Source organism: Rhincodon typus, chromosome 9 (assembly GCF_021869965.1).
Source record: "Rhincodon typus isolate 14 chromosome 9, sRhiTyp1.1, whole genome shotgun sequence".
NCBI classification, from domain to species: domain Eukaryota; kingdom Metazoa; phylum Chordata; class Chondrichthyes; order Orectolobiformes; family Rhincodontidae; genus Rhincodon; species Rhincodon typus.
Genome location: NC_063340.1, coordinates 74216334 through 74235756, shown reverse-complemented (window position 1 = coordinate 74235756; position 19423 = coordinate 74216334). Strand labels below are relative to the sequence as shown.

General features: G+C 38.7%; 1 protein-coding gene across 2 annotated transcripts; it reads right to left on the bottom strand.

Moving 5' to 3' along the window:
• On the bottom strand, positions 1–17805 carry LOC109934572 (galectin-8). Of its 2 annotated transcripts, XM_048601210.1 has the most exons (10): positions 16413–17805; positions 11925–12013; positions 9804–10014; positions 7053–7172; positions 6300–6356; positions 6184–6210; positions 5647–5735; positions 2369–2534; positions 1263–1408; positions 1–1171 (listed from the first exon to the last, which is right to left on the bottom strand). In XM_048601210.1, coding segments are annotated over exons 1-10 (933 nt in total). In that variant the 5' UTR covers positions 16440–17805; the 3' UTR covers positions 1–1170. The 2 variants fall into 2 exon arrangements, with proteins under 2 accessions (XP_048457167.1, XP_048457165.1); XM_048601208.1 differs by having other exon boundaries at positions 1–1408.
• Positions 17806–19423: the final 1618 nt, after the last annotated feature.

Genomic DNA, 19423 nt, shown 5'->3' with positions numbered 1-19423 from the left:
AATGTTTAAAATATGAACTTTATTTTTAATGCAGTACAGATTAAGTAAATACACTATACTTGAAGAGTTTTGTCTTCATATAGATTGGTTATGTACATAAGTAAAGTACAGAGGCAGATATGTTAATTTACAGTATTTAAATAGAAGATGCATAAATGGGCTTTTCCAAATGTTTGCAGTGAACACACTGGCCCCAAAAAAAAAACTTCCAGGAAAATTAACATGTATTTGTTTTTCATATGTAAACACAAAATACAGAAGCAACAGAGACAATGCAATACACCTGGCACTGGATTAGAATGTCAATTTTGTTTGCAATGAGAAGTTTTCCCACTTAGTTACCAAGTGTATTGTTCATAAAGAAACAGAATACATCATAGAAATCCATGTGCAACAATAACAGCAGCCAGACAACAACATTCTTGCTGCGGAGTCTAACCCCAAACTAATAATGTTACTCGTAATTAAAGTAACGGGGTGGATTTTCCATCACAACACCCCTCCAGATCAAAAATGCAAATTAATCAGATTTCCTAATACTGTGCACAGAATTCTACAGTAAGTTGTGAAACAGGTTGTTAAAACAACCTGAGAAAACCAAAACAGTACCTTTTTACATCTGACACTTAAATCTGTAACATTTATGGAGTACTACAGTTTTAATTGACTATTCATGTTTGCACCTTGTCAGTCAGATAAAATACTTATAGGGCTTGCCAAAGCATTCAGGATTTTTAACAACGAAAATGAAAACCAATATTATTCAGCATCAAAAGCTATGCAAATATAGAGAAAGCGTGTTTAGTTTCATTAACGGGCTGACTGTCTTACAGGATAGGAGTTAGGACATTAGCAAACTATTAACGCTTTGCAGCCTTTAAAAATACATATTTAAATTTTAAATATTTAAAGACACTTGGTCAAGTTTGTTGGTAATTTGAATTTCAAAGCAAAATTATCCATGCACTTAAAATGTTTAGCTTTCAAAATGATTTAAGTCGTGATGTGGGCGGGGTTGGATGTGGTTCTATAGAATTGATGCTACCCTCTAAATTCCTTTAGCACAGATTTATGTGAACTCAAAGCAATTCCAAAACAAAATCCAGATCTTCAAACATCATGCAACAATCCCCAAGAAACAAATTTTCTTCTTGATTTGATAACGTATTCTCTATAATTAGAAACAGAATTCAATAGGTTACACACCCTGTTATTATCCTGGCATTAGTGTTAATTTTGGTCAGCAGCTTTTCTCCACCTACCAAGTCTGTACTTCAAACAGCTGGATATTTCCGTCTGCCCCCACCATGTCAATTTTGCTCAAGTCAGTAAACCGGTGTTTATACTCCAATAAATGCTCTCCATTCACAGCAATCTTGAAACAGTCAGAACTACAATAAATGATAACCTGGAACACAATCACAAAACACAGAGTGCAAAAATACATTAACCAAGTAGCAAACCCATTCAGTTCCTTTCCTGCAGCTACTATAAAGCAAAGCAACTTTGTCTTGAGGTGTATAAAAATCAACTGAGTGCCTTCTTTAAAGTTAAGACACAAACCCTCTCCTCGGAACATCATCAAATTTTCTCAGATACATTAACACCACCACTATTACTTTTGAAGTAATATGACAGTCACAGACAAAAGTACAGCCTTCCAGCACACTAACCATGATCTTCAGTGTTTCATAACATTTGTTTTCCCATAAATGAGTGCATTTGAGAGAAAACCCAAAGACAATTTGGCCACTATATAAAATGATATGGCCAATGCCACAACTATGGACCTAGGTTGGTTTAACTTAAGCAATTATATGAATACTGTTGTCTAAAAAGACAAGGAATTCATGGGAACTGGGCAGCATTCATTGTGCATCCCTAATTATCCAAAGGGTAGTTCAGAGTCAATGACTTTGTAATGGGTCTGGAGTCACAGGCCAGCGCAGGTAAGGATACCAGTTTCTTTCCGTAAAGCTCATTAGTGAAGCAGTTGGATTTTTCTGACAACCAACATGGTTTCACAGTCATCATTAGATTCTTAATTGCACATGTTAATTGAATTGAAATTCCACCATCTGCCATGGTAGGATTTGAGTTCAGTTTTTCAAAACTTTACCAGAGTCTTTGATTTAATAGTCTAGTGATAATACCACTAGATGATTACTGTCCCTTTCCTCTCTGTTCCCCCCCCCCACCCCCGACAAAGCTTCTATGTAAACAGTTGTTATTTACACCTTTAAGATGTCATGTTATAAAATCAATTTATGCTTAATATTCAGAACAACTAATGGAAAAATTATAATGTTAGTAACATACGAAGATCTTCTCAAATATCTCCAATTTATTTATGGACTATACAAAGTACCTCAAAATATGCCTCTGGGTTAAATGGAAAATAGTCTATCTTCCTCTCCTCTTCACCCCAGCTTTGATAGAGAAAAGAGTTTCGAACGAAAGCCTTTTCTTTGAACCGAGGTGCCAGGTGTAATGGAATGTCAGTGGAATTACTCACACAGAGATTAATAGCAAACCTGGAAGAGATTTACATTTACAATACAGCTTTTTCTTTTCAGGATTTACCTCTATGGCTAGTACCTTGGGTTTAGACATGCTACAAATTAAACAATGGACTTAAACTAATTAAATTTTAACACAAACAAAAAAAGACAGTTGCAACAAGATTAATATCTCAAAGAACCACAGCTCAGAAGTACTATATTTTAAGTACTGAATTAGGCAAGTATGTAGCAAAAGTAGAGTGGCACTAATGGGGAATTTTAATCTTAACATAGACTGGGAGAGACAGACAAGCACTTGCCAGAAAGGCTATGAATTTCTAGCGTGTCTGGGATAGGTCCTACAGCAGTACATCTTGGATGCAACAAGGAGACAAAAGTGATAGTGGATCCAGTAATGAGCTACGAGCCTGAATTAATTATTGACCGAGTTGTTCATTAGCATTTGTCAAATAGTGATCATAACATGAACGAGTTTCACATAGTCATTGTAAAACACGAGCAAAAATCAGAAAGTAGAATTTTGGAATTAAGTAAGACAGATCTTAATGGGATAAGGCAGAGACTGTCCACAGTAAATTGGGAAGCTCTGCTAATAGGTAAAGCAATCAAGGAATAGTGATGGGTGTTCAAGGAAACACTTAATACTATTTCAGAAGCAGTTTGTACCCATGAGAAGGAAAAGCTCCACCTCACAAAACAGCCATGGACATCTAAGGAAGTAATGGACAGCATAAAATTAAGAGAGAGGACTGATGAAAACAAAGAACAATACAGAATCGGACAAACACAAAGACATTTATAAAAGCAGCTAAAAAGGATTACAAAAGGAAACTTGCAAGACACATAAGAGGAGATTTTGTAGTTGTATAAAGGGAAAGGGGCTGGTTAAGAGTACTTTTGGACCACTGAAGGCTGAGAATGGGGATATTGTTAATGATCATGGGGAAACGGCAGACATGCTGAACGATTTTATTGCTTCAGTACTCACAGCAGAAAAGGAGAATAGCTTGCCGCAAGTGCCAAAAAAATTAAGAGGATCAGTGACAGTGTCTAAATAAAACGAGCTTAAGTAAATCATCAGTAATAGGCAAATCGATGGAACTGAAGAGTGACAAATCCCCAGGATCTGTTGGTTTCCTTCCACAGCTGTTTAAGGGGGTAGGAGAACACATTGCCAATGTCCTAACAATAATCTTTCAGAGTTCCCTGGATCCAGGAGTTGTACCTCTTGATTGAAAAGTTGCTCATATCACTCCACTCTTAAAGAAGGTGGCAGAGGGAAGCCAGGAAATTACAGGCCAGTTATTCTGACATCTGTGGTGGGGGAATTGTTAGAGTCTGTAATCAAGGACAAGCTAACATCTCAAATATTTTCAGTAATTCAGAGAGAGCAGGCATGGATTCATGAAAGGTTGGTCATGCTTGACTAACCTCAGTTTTTTGAGAGATGACAGAGGCGATGGATGGAGGTAAATCAATGGATGTTGTTTATATGGACTTTGTGATTGTTTTTGATAAAGTCCCACACGGGACTGTTGATTAAGGTGGCTGCCCAGGGATTTGAAAGCAAATTACAGACATGGATAGGAAATTGGTTGAGTGACAGGAAAGAGGGAGTTGGAATAATGTGTAAGTACACGAATTGGCAGGATGTAACATGTGGTGTCCCACAGGGATCTGTGGAGCGTCAATTATTCACAATATTCATTAAAGACCTGGATAATGGTATAAAGAAGTCCAATATCCAAAATAAGACAAAGAACTGTGGATGCTGGAGAAACTCAGCAGAGCCAGCAACATATGTGGGAAGAAAGAAGAGTTAACTTTGAGTGTGGTGACTCTTGATGAAGACTCAGTTTTGAGTCAAATATCCAAATTTGCTGATGACACAAGATTGGGCAGCATTGTCGACAATGTTGATGGAAGCATAAAATTGCCACAGGAAACTGACAAATTAGGTGAATGTGCAAAGCTGTGGCAGATGGATTTTAATGTCAGTGTGACTTTATCCATCTTGGACCAAAGAAAGGATAGATCAGGTATTGTTTAGAAGGTAAAATGTTAAATACAGTGATTGTCCAACAAGATTTGGGGGTTCAGGAGCAAAGCTCTTTAAAATGCCAGGAACTGGTGCAGAAAATAATCAAAAACGCTAATTCAGATCTATAGGGCTGGAATAGAAGGATGCAGACGTTACGCTACAGTCATACAAAACCCTTGTTAGACCCCACTTGGAATACCGAGAGCAGATTTGGGCATCATACCTTAGGAAGGATGTTTTGACCCGGAGGGTGTTCAATGCAGGTTTACAGGGATGATATCTGGACTTAAGGGGTTAAGTTATGAGGACAGATCAGACAAATTAGGCCTCTATGGTCTAGAATTTAGACGGTTAAGGGGTGATATAATCGAGGTATTCAGAATTTAACAGGAAAAGATAAACTATTTCCACAGGTTGAAGATTCTAGAACCGGGGTCAAGCATAGTCTAAGAATTAGAGCCAGACCATCCAGGAAAGATGTTAAAAAACACTTTGACACGCAAAGAGTCGTGGGGATTTGAAACTCTTTTCCTCATGGTGGTCAATTCTAATTCAATTGTTATCAAGGGACATGGGCCCAAGACACACATATGGAGTTAGGCCACAGATCAGCCATGATATTATTGAATGGTAGGGCAGGCTCCAGGGACTGATACCAGGTATGAAGAAACTGTCCAAAGAGGAGATGTTCAATAGGTCAGGTATGTACTCTTTGGAATTTAGAAAAATGAAAGGTGACCTTTTGAAACATACAAAATTCTTAAGGGATTTGAGAGGATAGATGCAAAAAACATTGTTTCTATTCGTGGAAGAGTCTAGGACCAGACAACATAATCTCAGAATAAGGGTTTATCCATTTAAGAGATGAAGAGGAATTACTTCACTCAGAGGGTAGTGAATCTGTGAAGTTTTTTTTACTGCAATGGGTTGTTGAGATTGGGTCATATACTTAGCTTCGGATATATCCAAAACTGAGATTGAGAGATTTTTAATCAAGGATTAAAAGTGGAGCAAACTCGATAGGCTGCGAATGCTCCTATGTCTTAAAAAATGCAATTTGTAACAATTATAAAACTAACTTACCTGTCTGGGTTCTTATTGACTTTGCCTTGAAGAGTGATTGTCCGACCTGGACATAATCCATCCTCAATCTTACCCATGTAAGGGACTGCCTAAAAACCAAAAGATCTTCCAAGTATTAAAAACATGAAAAAGATTAACAATTAAATTACACCCTAAGACTTTCACCTGCATTCTACATTTTTCTACCCCTTCTGGCCTGGTCAGAAAATTTGAAAAACGTAAATACGTCAAAAAGTGAAGAGGAGATGGAGCAGTGTGAAAAAAGGGGGCATGAGATGAGGGGAAAATCCTACTGAAAAATATAACCTCTGGAGTCACTTTCTTGTGCTTGGATGTTGCAGTATTATCATGTTCTGTTTGGTGGATTTATTTACAATTTACAACTGTGGAGGCATTCCGTTTGTTTTTCCAAAGTAGCTGAGAATGGAGTTGGTTGAAAATATACTGTGACAGTTTCAGAAATGCTAAACTAAAGCACCAAGTATCCAAGTCAATCTGTTCACAATATGTGGCCCAAACAAACAATTGTGTACTTACCAGCGGAATCTTTGTATGCTTGGCATGCTGCAATACCAACAAAGATTATTGAGTCAATGTGTAATAACTTGAAGGCACTAGAAAGACAGTTTAAAAAGACAATTGCTCAGACTTACAGTCCCACTTGTATCAGTCTTCTTTATTGAAAGGTTGTAATATGGATTATCCTGCTCCTAAAGTTAGTTACGACAGAAATGTTTATTAGACTATCTGGTTTTTGAATGTAGAGAACAGTTAGAGCACATTAGGAGCATCAAGTGTCTACAGTAATGAGACCTTTTACAGTAGATCCCAATGGTTGTAAACAAATATTAGCATAAATCAGTGTGACCTCAGCACTAGTATGATATTACCTATTTTCAGTAACGCAATCAGAATATTGAGGTGCACCACAAAATCAAATTTCAAAGAGCTGCTTTTGTTCCAGAAGTATACTCTGTCTTCAGTGGAAATCAGGAGGACAACACCATATCAAACAACATTGTGTTTTGAAGTTATGTGGGTCACCAATATCCACTAATCAATTTTACAAACTTAGATTGATTAGTTACAAAAGACACTCTAACCATGTCAGTACAAATTGGCAAATAGCCAAACATGTTGCAAAGTCAAAAGTTGACAAAGAAAAACAAAGATGAAAGTACAACAGGAAATAATTTCATGACATTTGATTTGAAAGACAGTTCTGAACTTCCTATTATGAACTTATAATCACCCAGAAATGGCCTGGTCAGAAAGTTTGGAAAAAGGAAATACATCAAAAAGTGAAAGGGAGATGGAGCAGTGTGGAAAATGAGATGAGGGGAAAATTCTATTGAAAAATACAACATCTGGAGACGCATTCTTGTGCTTATTTACTTCTTACTTACAGTGCTGTTCAAGAAACAAATCGTTTGAATTTGGACCACACCAGAGATTCCAAGTGTGTCAACTCTCTCCATACTTATTCTATGTTGATAGTCCAGGAAATGTTTTCCATTAACTGCAACCTAGTAAATAAATATATATTTATTTATAGAGCAGGTTAATGCAGCTCAACTACAGTGCCTTGTTACAACCTGAAACATAGAAACAGGTCATTACAGCTAAGTTAGTCAGTGTCAGCGTTGGATCTATTTGACCCCCACATAAGCAATCACATTTACCCTCCCATTCCCTTCAACCCTTTCACTTTAGGCAAACTAAACAAGGCAGGAACAAGGGCTGGAAGTGAATGCTACTTGTTTCTAACTCTTAAAAATATTCATCTCTGCAATAGATCTCTTTAATTAATCTTTTAACGAAGGCCCTTCATTCTAGATCCCTGAACCACAAAATATAGTATTCCAGTTTTTGGTTTCCTATTAATTCATTAATTTCCATTAGATTCATCCGTTATCAGCATCATTCTAACCAAAAAAAATGTTTTTCATCTTTATGTTTCCTTTCACCAGGCAGTAACTAACTAAATTTGTGTTGTATCCTCTCTGAGGTCTCAATATCTGCCCAAAAGTGTAAGTGGAGGTCAGAATGCTCAGAGAGGTTCATCAGTACTTTTCATCTTTTATAAGGCTCACAATAAAATTAAAATTATACCAGGGGTTTTATACAACTTTATCAATATGAAGTGCTGCCATTAGTGGACCAAATCCTTCAGTTCAGCTATTGCACAAAAACTACTTCTAATTACCATAGTTAGCTTTTTAAAGCAAATATGTCACCTCAACAATGCTGATTTCTATCTGACACCACCTCCATCTGTCAATATCACTTTGTAACTTCCTAAAGAATGGTGTATTTCCTATTTTGGTATCTATAAATTTCACCTAGAACTATGTCCACATCGTCAGTACATTGAACAGAACTATCCCCAGGCCAAAACATGTGGGACATTATGAGGCACCTCCAAGTTCTCCGAAAATCTGTGTTTGACTCTACGTCTCCTGTTATCATTCAACAAAACACAGTTCTGTCAGACTAGTTAATACATCTTCATGACTTGTTCCCCATATCTTCAATACTTTGCTCAAAATATGGAGAAAAAGAGACCCTGTGTGAAAGAAGTATCCCCTTCTAGCCTTGCCAGGATTATAACGAACAATGTAAGCAGCCATATATACAAGTTCCTTTTCAGAAAAAAAGAGAGTAGCAAGGAAACGGTGTTATCTGAACAATTTATACTGCAACACACATGTACTCAAATTATTATTTGTTAAACTGTCCTACAGTAAGTCTCCCTAATCTCTAGGTTGAATAGCACTGCATCACCTCAAGTGTAATAACTAAAGTTAACGTCACACATTACCAATACAATCAATGCTATAATTTCAACCTACTTTCTGTCTACACCTCCCTGTACAAACAGCAGAATTCAATTAAATAACTTGCTCCAAAACTTCCAGCAAACTTAATTGTCCTGACACAACAGACAGGGGCATTTGAAACATTTCACTCTCAGTTCCCTTACAAACTGTATTTTCTTTGTATAACATTTTTGCCTGTACATTTACATTAAAGTAAAAATAGAAAATGAGTTTCCATTTGTTTTTCCCTTTGTATCTTTGCACACAAACAGAAAGCCAGTGGATTTGACACCATTGCAATAATCACAGCAATATGGCATTTCCACTCTGATGATCCAGTAACTATGTGCCTCTATTAATAACGCTAAATACAATACAACAAGGCAGTTACATTAAAGGGAAATGATGCAAACAGAGCTGAGTTTTGAAAAAGATGCTAAGACTATAGAAGATGCAGACATGACTGGAATAATTATACTTTGCATTAGTTACACATTTACAAAGAAGCAAGAAAATCAGAAGCTGTTAGCCAGCAGAAGGATGTTCTAAAAAAAGTGTCTGATTGTATAACATGTTAAAGAATCACCTTTAGGTGAACTGAAAGATTTGACATTTATGTTTCAATTCAACTACCAAGCATCACACAGAAAACATTAAGTAAGAGATGGAGCTCATATACTATACTCAATTTGACAGCAAGATTAAATTAATATTCGATCAATATATGTGAAAAGTTCTTTAAAAAAGAACAAGTAAGTGAAGTCCTGTTCAGAAACATTACTTTCACATCTCAATTGACTGAAGTATTTTATTTCTAAATGCAAATTACGTAAAGTATAAATGCAGACAATCCCCATTCACTGCTCAAGGGGACCCATACTGCAGGAAAGGACATAAAAAGTTCAGCGCAACTATGTCTCCATCCACATTTGATGCTTACTAAGCATTCCCATTTCTGTATTGTACATTGTTGGTTCTTAATTCCTTTTAAGCTGAACTATTTGACCTTGTATACTGCTCAAGTGTATCAAGAGCAATGGCCAGAGAGTCAGGTTAACCATCACATTTACCAGCAATACAAGAAAAAAAATCCCTACATGGCAGAAGATTTAAGGTCGACTGCAAATGTGAGTTATTATGCTCAAATTGTTAAAGTTTGTATGCAAATAGCAAAACATGTTAAATTTTACAATGGCACTACAAGTTATTGAATAATGCAGTATGATGGGCACATTGTTGCATTTAAATATCTTTTACAAGTCCCACAATTAGACAGTACCGAGATGCCATGTCAGAAAAATATCAAGTTAGAGAAAAATTAAGAACAGCTAGCATTACCTTGAACCTGTCAACCATTATGAAGAAAATGATTTCAAATGGCTCTCCTTTTTTGAATGGCATCTCATATTTTATCTCTTCACGTCCCCATCTTTCATGCACCAGAGTGTTGCAAACCACGCACCCAGATCTCCAAAAACGTGGATTGAAATGGAAGGCTACATCTGCACGAGGTTTTTCACTGCTTCCACACTGTAAATCCACCTGGAATCTGTACAAAGGTTCAACAATGACATACACGTGCACTGAGAGAAGTTACACATTTTCACTCCACGAAAAATCAAACTCATTATAGGAATTAGGAGCAGCAGTAGGCAATTCAGCCCTTCAAGCCTGCTCCACCATTTAACATGATCATGGCTGATCTCATTCTGGTCTCAACTCCACTTTCCTGCCCATTCTCCATAGCCCTTTATCCCGCTTTTCATCAGAAACATATCTGTTTCTTTCTTGAATCTGTTGATTGATTCTGCAGTGATTGTAATGATGTCGTCCAGGTGGCCCTCGTAGAATGAGTTCCCTGATTGGACCAGATTAACAGCACCATCAGGGAGCCCTGGCTGACAGGTATGAACAGGAGTGTCAGAGATTGTGTTCACTCTAAGGAAGCCTGACCAGTGTCAAGTATATGCATGTGTAAATAAAGGGTGACTTGGTAATGGGATATCAGCTTCTGTGGAGTTAGTTTAGATTCTGCCTCCACCACACAGTGTGGCAGTGAATTTAGCAGAATCACAACCCTCAGAGAAGTAGTTTCACCTCATCTCAGTTTTGAACCTACCTGCTCTCACTCTATGCTCTCTTATTTGAGTCTGTCCCTCAAAGGGGAGCATCTGTTCCATGTCCACCTTATCAATCCCTTTTAGCATTTTATATACTTCAGTTAGATTCCCCCCTCATTCTTCTAACTCCAGCAAGTATAAGCCCAAGCTATTCAACTGTTCCTTGTACGACAGTCTTTTCATCCCTGGAATCAATCTGGTGAACCTCCTCTGAACTGTTGCCAGTGCCACCACATCCTTCCTCAAGTAAGGAGACCAGAACTGGACACAATATTCCAGGTGTGGTCTCACCAACATCTTATACAATTATAATAACACTTATTTACTTTTATAATCCAGTCCTTTTGCAATAAATGCCAGGATTCCATTTGCCTTTCTTATTATATGGTGTACCTGCATACCCACTTTCTGTGATTCATGCATAAAGATACCCAGATCCCTCTGCACTGACACACTTTGAATCTCCTTCCCATTTAAAGAAAAATTTGCTTGTTTGCTTTTTCCGGCAAACTGGACAACCTTGCACTTATCCACATTAAACTCCATCTGCAAGCTTCTGGTCCATTCTCCTAACCTATCATTAACTATCTGTAAACTATATCTCCTCATCACTGCTTGTTTTTCCACCTATTTTCGTATTTTATCATTGTCAGCTATCTGGTTTCTTGAACCTACTGGTGGCCTGGTCCACATTCTACAAAGTCTACTAAAATGGGGCAGATTTTGGAAAAGCATTCGGAATATACCATATTAAAGCCACATACATTTGTTAGCTATAGCCTCGCTGTTACCTCAAAGCTATTTTTTCCTTAATCTGATCACATTTGCTGCTGCACTCTTATCTCCATATATTCTGTCCCCCTCTGTCACACTAGTTACCATGATCTACATTGCTACCCTGCACTGCCTTTTCCTTCCTCTTTAACTTGTGCATTTGACACATTTCACTACAGTCCTTCAGAATGTAAATTTACCACTTCAATGATTTGACTTTGACAACTTTTGTCAGTCAAATGAAAGAAAGCGTCTCCCCGAGAATGCCAGAATGATTTAAAGAATATATGTTCTTCTAAAACTAAAGTAACTGGCTTCCTCAAAATTTGTAAGTTGCAAATCCCTGCCAAAGGGAAATTCTCAATAAGTGTCCTGGTCACCACATAAAATTTTCTATCTCCGAGTCTCTTATCCAACTTATTTTGAGTGCTAATGAAGGGCATAAGCCCAAAAGATCAACTTTCCTGCTCCTAATATGCTGCCTGACCTGCTGTGTTCCTCCAGCTCCACACTGTATTAACAGAAAATTTTCTTCCCAGTGTAAATTTTCAATGTGATGTTTTACCTTTCACTTTCTTTGGGCAATATTCCCTGCACTGCTATCATCTGCCCTCGTTGCAAACCACCAAAGATCGCACCAGTATATGGTATAACCTGCAAGAAAATGTAACAGCCAAGCTTAAATGATTAAATTATTAGACCGTTGGGGGATCAGTAATACTTGCATTAGTTTAGAGCAACTTGCAGTACCATTACTATGTGTTTAAATTAACTCCTTAGTTACATATTGAGCATGAATTGAGTTTGCTTTAATACTGAAGATGGGTCAAGCTATCATAGGATAATCAAACCATAGCCACAATACAATGCACGCTGTATATTCTTCTACTCAGTCTATATGTGCGTTATGTTTCCAGTTATTGCAACTTAAGACAGTTGTCCAGTTCCTAGAGAACATGTTGAAGGAGATAATGAGGCTGATTCTACATGTCAGAGGAAAGACACATGTTCTTACATTAAGAGACAAAAAAACGAGGATTTCAACCATCCTGATATTAATTGGACAGACCAAGTAAGTAAAGGGGTTAAGCAAATGAAGTTACTAAAATAGGTCAAAAATTCCATTCCAAACCCATTTGTAAAAAAGCCCAACAAGTGAAGGTTCGCTATTGTATCTAACAATTCGGAATGAAGCAGAGACATTAAAGTAGGCCATAGTAACCTAACATAATACACTATTATTACGGTATTGTGTAGCATACTCGTGAATTGGAAGGCAGCGAGCTGGAATTTGTTTGTTTAAAAATGATAAGGGAGAAAAGCACATGGTTTCTTTAAGAGGTAAAGTGCTTTTCTAAGCTTAGAGATTTATATAGAAAAAAAATGTCTGTATGTAGCTGAAGATGTACAATCAGCTCTGAAATTGAATCATACATCAATTGGCTGCGTGATTGGAAATCTTAGGCTTGTTTTGATGTTTTGGCAACTAGCTGGAATTAGCTAATTAATCTAAACCAAGCACTTAACAACTGAAAGGCAATTGAATTTAAATCTGATAGTTTTGACAAACCAATGCTATTGTAAGAAAATTGATAGGTCATCCAAAGTATGCAAGGAGAGAGTTTTTGAAAAATCTGTGTGAAAGCAAACTGCCACCTGAGAAATAAGTATCTAGGTCTCACAAGAAATTGCTAATCTCTCTAAGAAAGCATCATCTACCCATAAAAGGCGCTTCTCACAGTCCTCACTGAAGAGAAAACATCCCTGACAGCCTGATCAGCAGAAGAGAAAGGTGTTGATGATTTGAGAACTGAAGAAAGGTGTGTCGACTTTGAGGGACTAACTTTTAATTTATTTTCTTATTACTTGGGCTTATATACGTGAGACTTATGTTTATTGGAACAGCATACCAGTAGAATTTAGTTCAGTTAGGGAATAGCTATTAGTTAAGGGGGAATTATTCGGTTTGGTATTAATTCTGTTAATTTGTTCACTGTTAGGGTTAAATAAATAGTTAAGTGTTACTTATAAAGTGAACATCAGGGATTTTCTTTCATTTAACCTCCCCTTCTCTGTAACAGTTTAATAGATTAGGTGAGGTGAGGTGAGGCGAGGTGAACTTCTCTGGGTGCTTCAGGTTTAATTATTAGAAGGGGACCTCTACTCCCACTGTAACAGATTGGGGGCTTGTGTTTCAATTTTAATTATCAGAGGGGTTTGACCTCCCCTTCTTTACACAATAAAATAATGATAGAAAATTACACAAGTATGATGAAAACTGAGTATAGAAATTGAAGAAATTCCAACTCGAGGTTGTTGAGAACAGAGCTAAAATGGGCAGCAAAAATGGTAAATAACAGGGTTGAATAACAATAGGAAACAATTAAAATGGCAAAAGAACAAAGAACAATACAGCACAGGAACAGGCCCTTCAGCCCTCCAAGCCTGCACTGACACATTTTGCCCTTCCATACTAAAACTGGCATTCAACAACGTGCAGGAAACATGTATTCTACAAAAAAGAAAGAACAAACTGAACATTAGTGCAATGCCATGGATGAATAAGGGTATAAAGAAGCATCAATAAATAGGAAGCAAGTTGTTGAAGCAAATAATATGGATGCTTTTAATGGTAAATAAGATAAATATGACTGAGAAGGAAATAAATGGTTACTATGATGGATTTAGACCAGAAGAGATGATAGGATGCTCAACTGGAGCATGAAAACTGGCACTAGTTGAACTAAGGTTCGTTTCTTTTGTACATCATGCGTGATCTTATGTATGTTCTTCAGCCTTGAAAAAGAGACAGTTTACAAGAGACCATATCAAGTAATATAAAACAGATTCTCAACAAAATACAGAAAGCAAACCATGGAGAACAAGAGACAAAGATTCAGGATTGAACAGAACAAGTTCAAATATACGAGATAACAAGGTGTAGAGCTGGATGAACACAGCAGGCCAAGCAGCATCAGAGGAGCAAGAAGGCTGACGTTTTGGGCCTAGACTGATTGAATCAACAGGAAGAGTGTTTGAACTTTGGACACTGCGTGCATTTGAGGAACATCTAAATGTTGCAACTGAAATTTGATAAATATACCATGCTGAAGTTCCAATATTGTCATCTGCCTCAGACCTTGCCAGAAGGAATTAAAATTGAGGTTTATAGCATTGAAGAAAAAATAGGTTAAAAGCAATATGTCTCCGATACTTCTGAACAGTTACTATGTGAATTGTATAAAATCTGTGTAATATGAAATCAAGATTCTGAAAATGGTCAGACACAATCTGAAACTGCTCTAAAGTTATCATTTCTGTATAAAAAGTGGGAAGTTCTTCAGCTGCTAAATAATTAAAATAGATTCACTTCTGGCTTAGAGTTCACTGCTATATCATTCAGTACAAGAATTGAAGTTGATTCACGGTCAAGCCATTCACAGTATTATCGTTTTCAGAAAAATGCTGTGAAAATATAATTTTAAGTATTTCTATTGACAAAAGGAACAAGACATTCAAATTTATATCATGCCTTTCAACACAACTGATGTTCAAAAGTAATTTACAGCCGGAGTACTTGTGATGCACAGTATAAACTGGTGGAAAATTTCAATGTCCATTGCTAGGAGTTGCTCAGCGGTGCCACGACTGTGCTGGCCGAGTTATAAAGGATATAACTGCTAAATTGGATTTGTGGCAGGTGGTATGCAAAACCACAAGGAAACTTTGGGAGGCAGTGCGCATGGGTACAGCAATAGCATGGTGATAAGGTTATTGGACAAGTAATCCTGAGACACATTCAAATCCAAGCAGAGCAGCTTGGGGGAATTTAAATTCAATAAATTTGGAATAAAATGCTAGTCTCTGTTACAAATCGTCATGGTTCATGAATGGAGAGAAAATCTGCCAGCCTTATTTACGCTAGCCTACACATGCCTCCACGCCAGGAATCTTAACTGCCTCTTGAAATAGTTCAGCAAACCATTCAGAAATCCCTCTCTATAAGAACAGTATAGGTATCTACACCATATGGCCAGCAACAGTTTAAGAAAGTGGTTCACAGACAAATTGTTCTCAAGGACAATTAGAGATAAGCAGTAAAGGCCAGCCTTGCCAGGACATTCACACTCCAAAAATAAATCGATTAGAAATAACTTCTGAAAATAAAGACAAAGGTATGAAATTATTAAACACTATACACACATTTTTTAAGTTTGAATGTAATGACATTTTACAATTCAATTTAGACACGTGACTTCTTAAAATAATTTTCAATTACTTTTAAAACATCGTACAAAAGCTTAAAGAGGAAATTGGTGCAGCAGAAATGTCTTTCCCACGTATGACTTTTCAGTTTAACAGATTTTGCTGGCTCTCACTACCCCATATGCTCTGGGAGTTAGGAAGGTGAAACTATATAACTGCTTTTTGTGGAGAAATCCTCGGATTTCCAATAAAATTTTCATCTGGACCATCACATTAGGCAAGTGGACACTTTTGGTTAAGATTAACGACGTACACCATTGCTCATTTTTTTTAAACACAAGCAATTAAAATGTCCCAACTCAGCCAAAGTTCAAAAGTGTATTCTGCACAAACACCAGCCACTCTTTTGCTCTTGAAATGGTCCAGTTAATCAGTATCATGGAGTCAAAAACTATTTCGAAGAACGACCAGGAAGTGAGAGATGCAAGAAGGATGTGAAAGGATGAGCTGGAGAGCCAAGTTAGCTTTCTCATTTGTAATTATTTCTCAGATATGTAGGTGATAGCCTAACCTGACTCTACTACCAAGTGACTACAGAAACATAACCTCCACGGTGCTACACAAGGTCTAGTCCTCTCATGAAATAATTAAATTGAAAGTGATTCCAGTAGAAAGATTTCGGATCTGTAAACTCACTATCTTTTAAAAGGGTTGGCCCATTGGCTGATCTTCATTATTGCTAACATTTCTGTCAAGTCAATCAGCTGTTCACAGGGAGATTCACACAGCACAGACTAGCTTACTAAATAAGACGCACACACAAAACACGCCGAAACTGAGTCCTTACCGGGTTGAATATCGTTGGGCTAGACATGTGGGGACCTATTAACTAGGGATAACCAACAGAAACCCAAAGACACCAAATGGAAACGAACCCACTCCGCAGACACCGAACACAGAGGCGGATGTAACAATTAACCAATCGTCCAATGAGAAGCCGCTACGGGAGTGATTGACAGGCTTCTTCGCTTCGCGATTGGTAGAGGTCACTTCCGGGTTTGAGTGCGACGCCCGCAGCGAAACAGATGTCTTCTCTGAGTGAACTTTCACCATAAGTGATCATAGTTCCATTTCACTCGCTTTCCTTGTGAACTGATAGCTGTGTGCTTATATGATTTCCTGCAACTAAATCAATCTTCATAATTTCACCGTAATAGCAAACAGCAGCAGCTCTGCATTCAGCCCTGCGTTGTCGGCCTGGTTCAGGTGCCAGAATGTCAACAATTACCTCAAGGAGAGACAACAAGGTGCAGGGCTGGATGAACACAGCAGGCCAAGCAGCATCACCTCAAGGAAGCTGTTTTATGTTTTTCTCTGTCAGATGCAAGAGTAAAGAATAAAAGGCATTTGTCTGCGGAACCAGACCAGTCTGCAGAACTCATAATACAATTTAGAAAAAGCACTACGGATGCTGGAAATCTGAAACAACCATAAGAGAATGCTGGAGAAACTCAGCAAGTCTGGCAGCGACTGTGGAGAACGAAAAGGAGTTAACGTTTCGAATCGGATCTGACTCTTCTTCGGCGATGAAGTGCCAGTGCGCGAATCCTACCCAAACGGAATGGAACAAGCTCCACCCACACCAGTCCTTGATCAGTGTAAGGCACGAGTCGCAAGGAGGTCTCAGAAAATGTACGCCTTAGTTGTTAGCACCGCTGCCTCTCAACTCCAGGGACCCGTGTTCGATTCCACGGCCGGGCGACTGTGTGGAGTTTGCACATTCTCCCTGTGTGTCTGCGTGGGTGTCCTCCCACAGTCCAAAGATGTGCAGGCTACGTGGATTGGTTACGCAAAATTGCCTGTAGTGTTCAGGAATGTGTAGAGTAGGTGGGTTATATGGGGATGGGAAGAATGCTCTGAGGGTCGGTGTGGACTTGTTGGGACGAAGGGCCTGTTTCCACACTGTAGGGTTTCTATGACTAAAGGTAATCGATCCTGAATGTGCCTACTCTAGGCCTAAAACAAAACTGACGGCATTGGAGAACAGAGATTTCACAAGATATCTATGAAGTCAAAGAACTTTATCAAATCCCTGAACTTTCCACTGATGCTGAGCTCATCTGGGTCCCTTCAAAGTACCATTAAAATCCACATCAGCTCCCACCACCACCCCATTCTAAGAAAATAACTTTGTCCTCATCAACAGAGCTAAGATGAATAAACAATCAGAAAAGTCTTTGCTCTGATCCTATCTGGGGCATGTATACGTTCACAAAGCAAAGCACCACACCTCAACATGAGACAGTAATTTCATAAAAGCAGCTTGGCACATGCTTCTTGAGCCTGTATACCTTTGGCTGAAACAATGGGCCCAACAAGATAACCACCCCACTAGAATTCAAAGCTGGTCACTCAAGAGGACACATAAATGGTTTCATCTCCCAGAATGGTGTGGGTTTCCTACAATAGGCATATGGCATATTTTCCTCCTCTTGGGAATAACAGATTATAAAATCCACACTGTGCCTCTCTGCTGCCATTGATGTTGAGGCTGTTATGGTAGTCCTCTTGCACATAATTGTGCAACAGTCACCCTACATCTTATGGACTGTGGAGAAAGGCCTTTTCTAGCCCTGAACTCTTTAATGATTCCAGAAAGAAAACCATGGTAGCATTACTTCATATTGCTATCCATTCCTGTTTTTAGCCTCAAAGCAGTTAGAAACAGAAGTGTAAGAGCTTGCCACTTGCCCAGTGATAACTGGGCCCTGTCTCGGTGACTTGGCTGACATAAAAACTCCTGGAATTCCCCAACAGAGATAAGGAAGTCAATCTGCGAGACAAGGCCACCCACCATCTCTTCTGTGTCCTCAGTGCTCGTGATGAGGGCTCTGTCCTCTTCCAGGTTGTCTTCTCCAACCTTGGACACCTCTTGCACATTCAGTGTGGACAGTTGTTCAGGATTGCTGCTTAGATCTGATCCCACACCCAGATCAATAACAGTAAAATCCTTTGTGGAATTTCCAAAAATGGGCACATCAGTGTCCTGGGTTAAATCCAGGGAAAGTGAGAGGTAGTCATTCCCTTCTGCACACCCGCATAGGAACTAGCAGTTGCATTGTTACAGCTGCAGTTCCCAGCTGGGCCAGGCAAAACCTCAGGTGCATCAAGGGCTGCATTCACCTCAGACTGAAGACACAGAACCCAGTTGAGGGGAAGTGTGAGTCAGCCCTTCATCTCAAGGAGGCAAGGTGAAAGACCCATGGGGGAGCACCACAGTCATGTCTGCACAAATGAAGGTCTTGTCAGAAACCTCCTGTCCTTCCGAATCGTGGAGTCTTTTGCATGATGGGTGAGGAGCAGGAATGACCCCTATTTCACAGAAGGCGTCCTGCTCCACACTGTCCTTTACTTTGCCATGCAGGGGCATGACAGGCTTGGGATAATGTGCTGATGTGATGGACCCTGGGCAGAGTTCAAGGGCGTGTGCTAATCGTTGAGCTCAGAGAGAAAGAGAGAGAGAGAGAGAGAATACATTGGTTGACACTGAGAAAAGGGTAAAGGTCTCAAGGTGTTTTGGAGATGGTGTGATGAGAACTCTGGATGGATGGGTCTCTATTCTTCAGGAGGGTGATGTGTCTTCACTGGCCTCTTACTTTTGCTCAGGCATTTAAACTCCCAAAGAAACAGCTCCAGCTGACACAGGCAATGAGGCTGGGGTTGTGGAGGTGATTAACATGGATTTTCCTCATGACATGTACACACATACCCTGAAGCATTCTTCTTCTTCCTCCTCATAAGCTGCAACACTAGTCATTCCACACTCATGGGAAATAAACAGTACAGAGAACATCCACC

Bases quoted from the DNA above. Each gene is read 5' to 3' on its own strand.
- LOC109934572 (XM_048601208.1), bottom strand. From the start codon at position 16,439: ATGTCTAGCCCAACGATATTCAACCCG. The intron at 6,357-7,052 runs GTAAGTAAGAAG...AACTAACTTTAG, and splicing joins TTTGTTTCTTGAACAGCACT to GAGCAGGATAATCCATATTA. The intron at 2,535-5,646 runs GTAAGTTAGTTT...AATCTCTTCCAG, and splicing joins GTCAATAAGAACCCAGACAG to GTTTGCTATTAATCTCTGTG.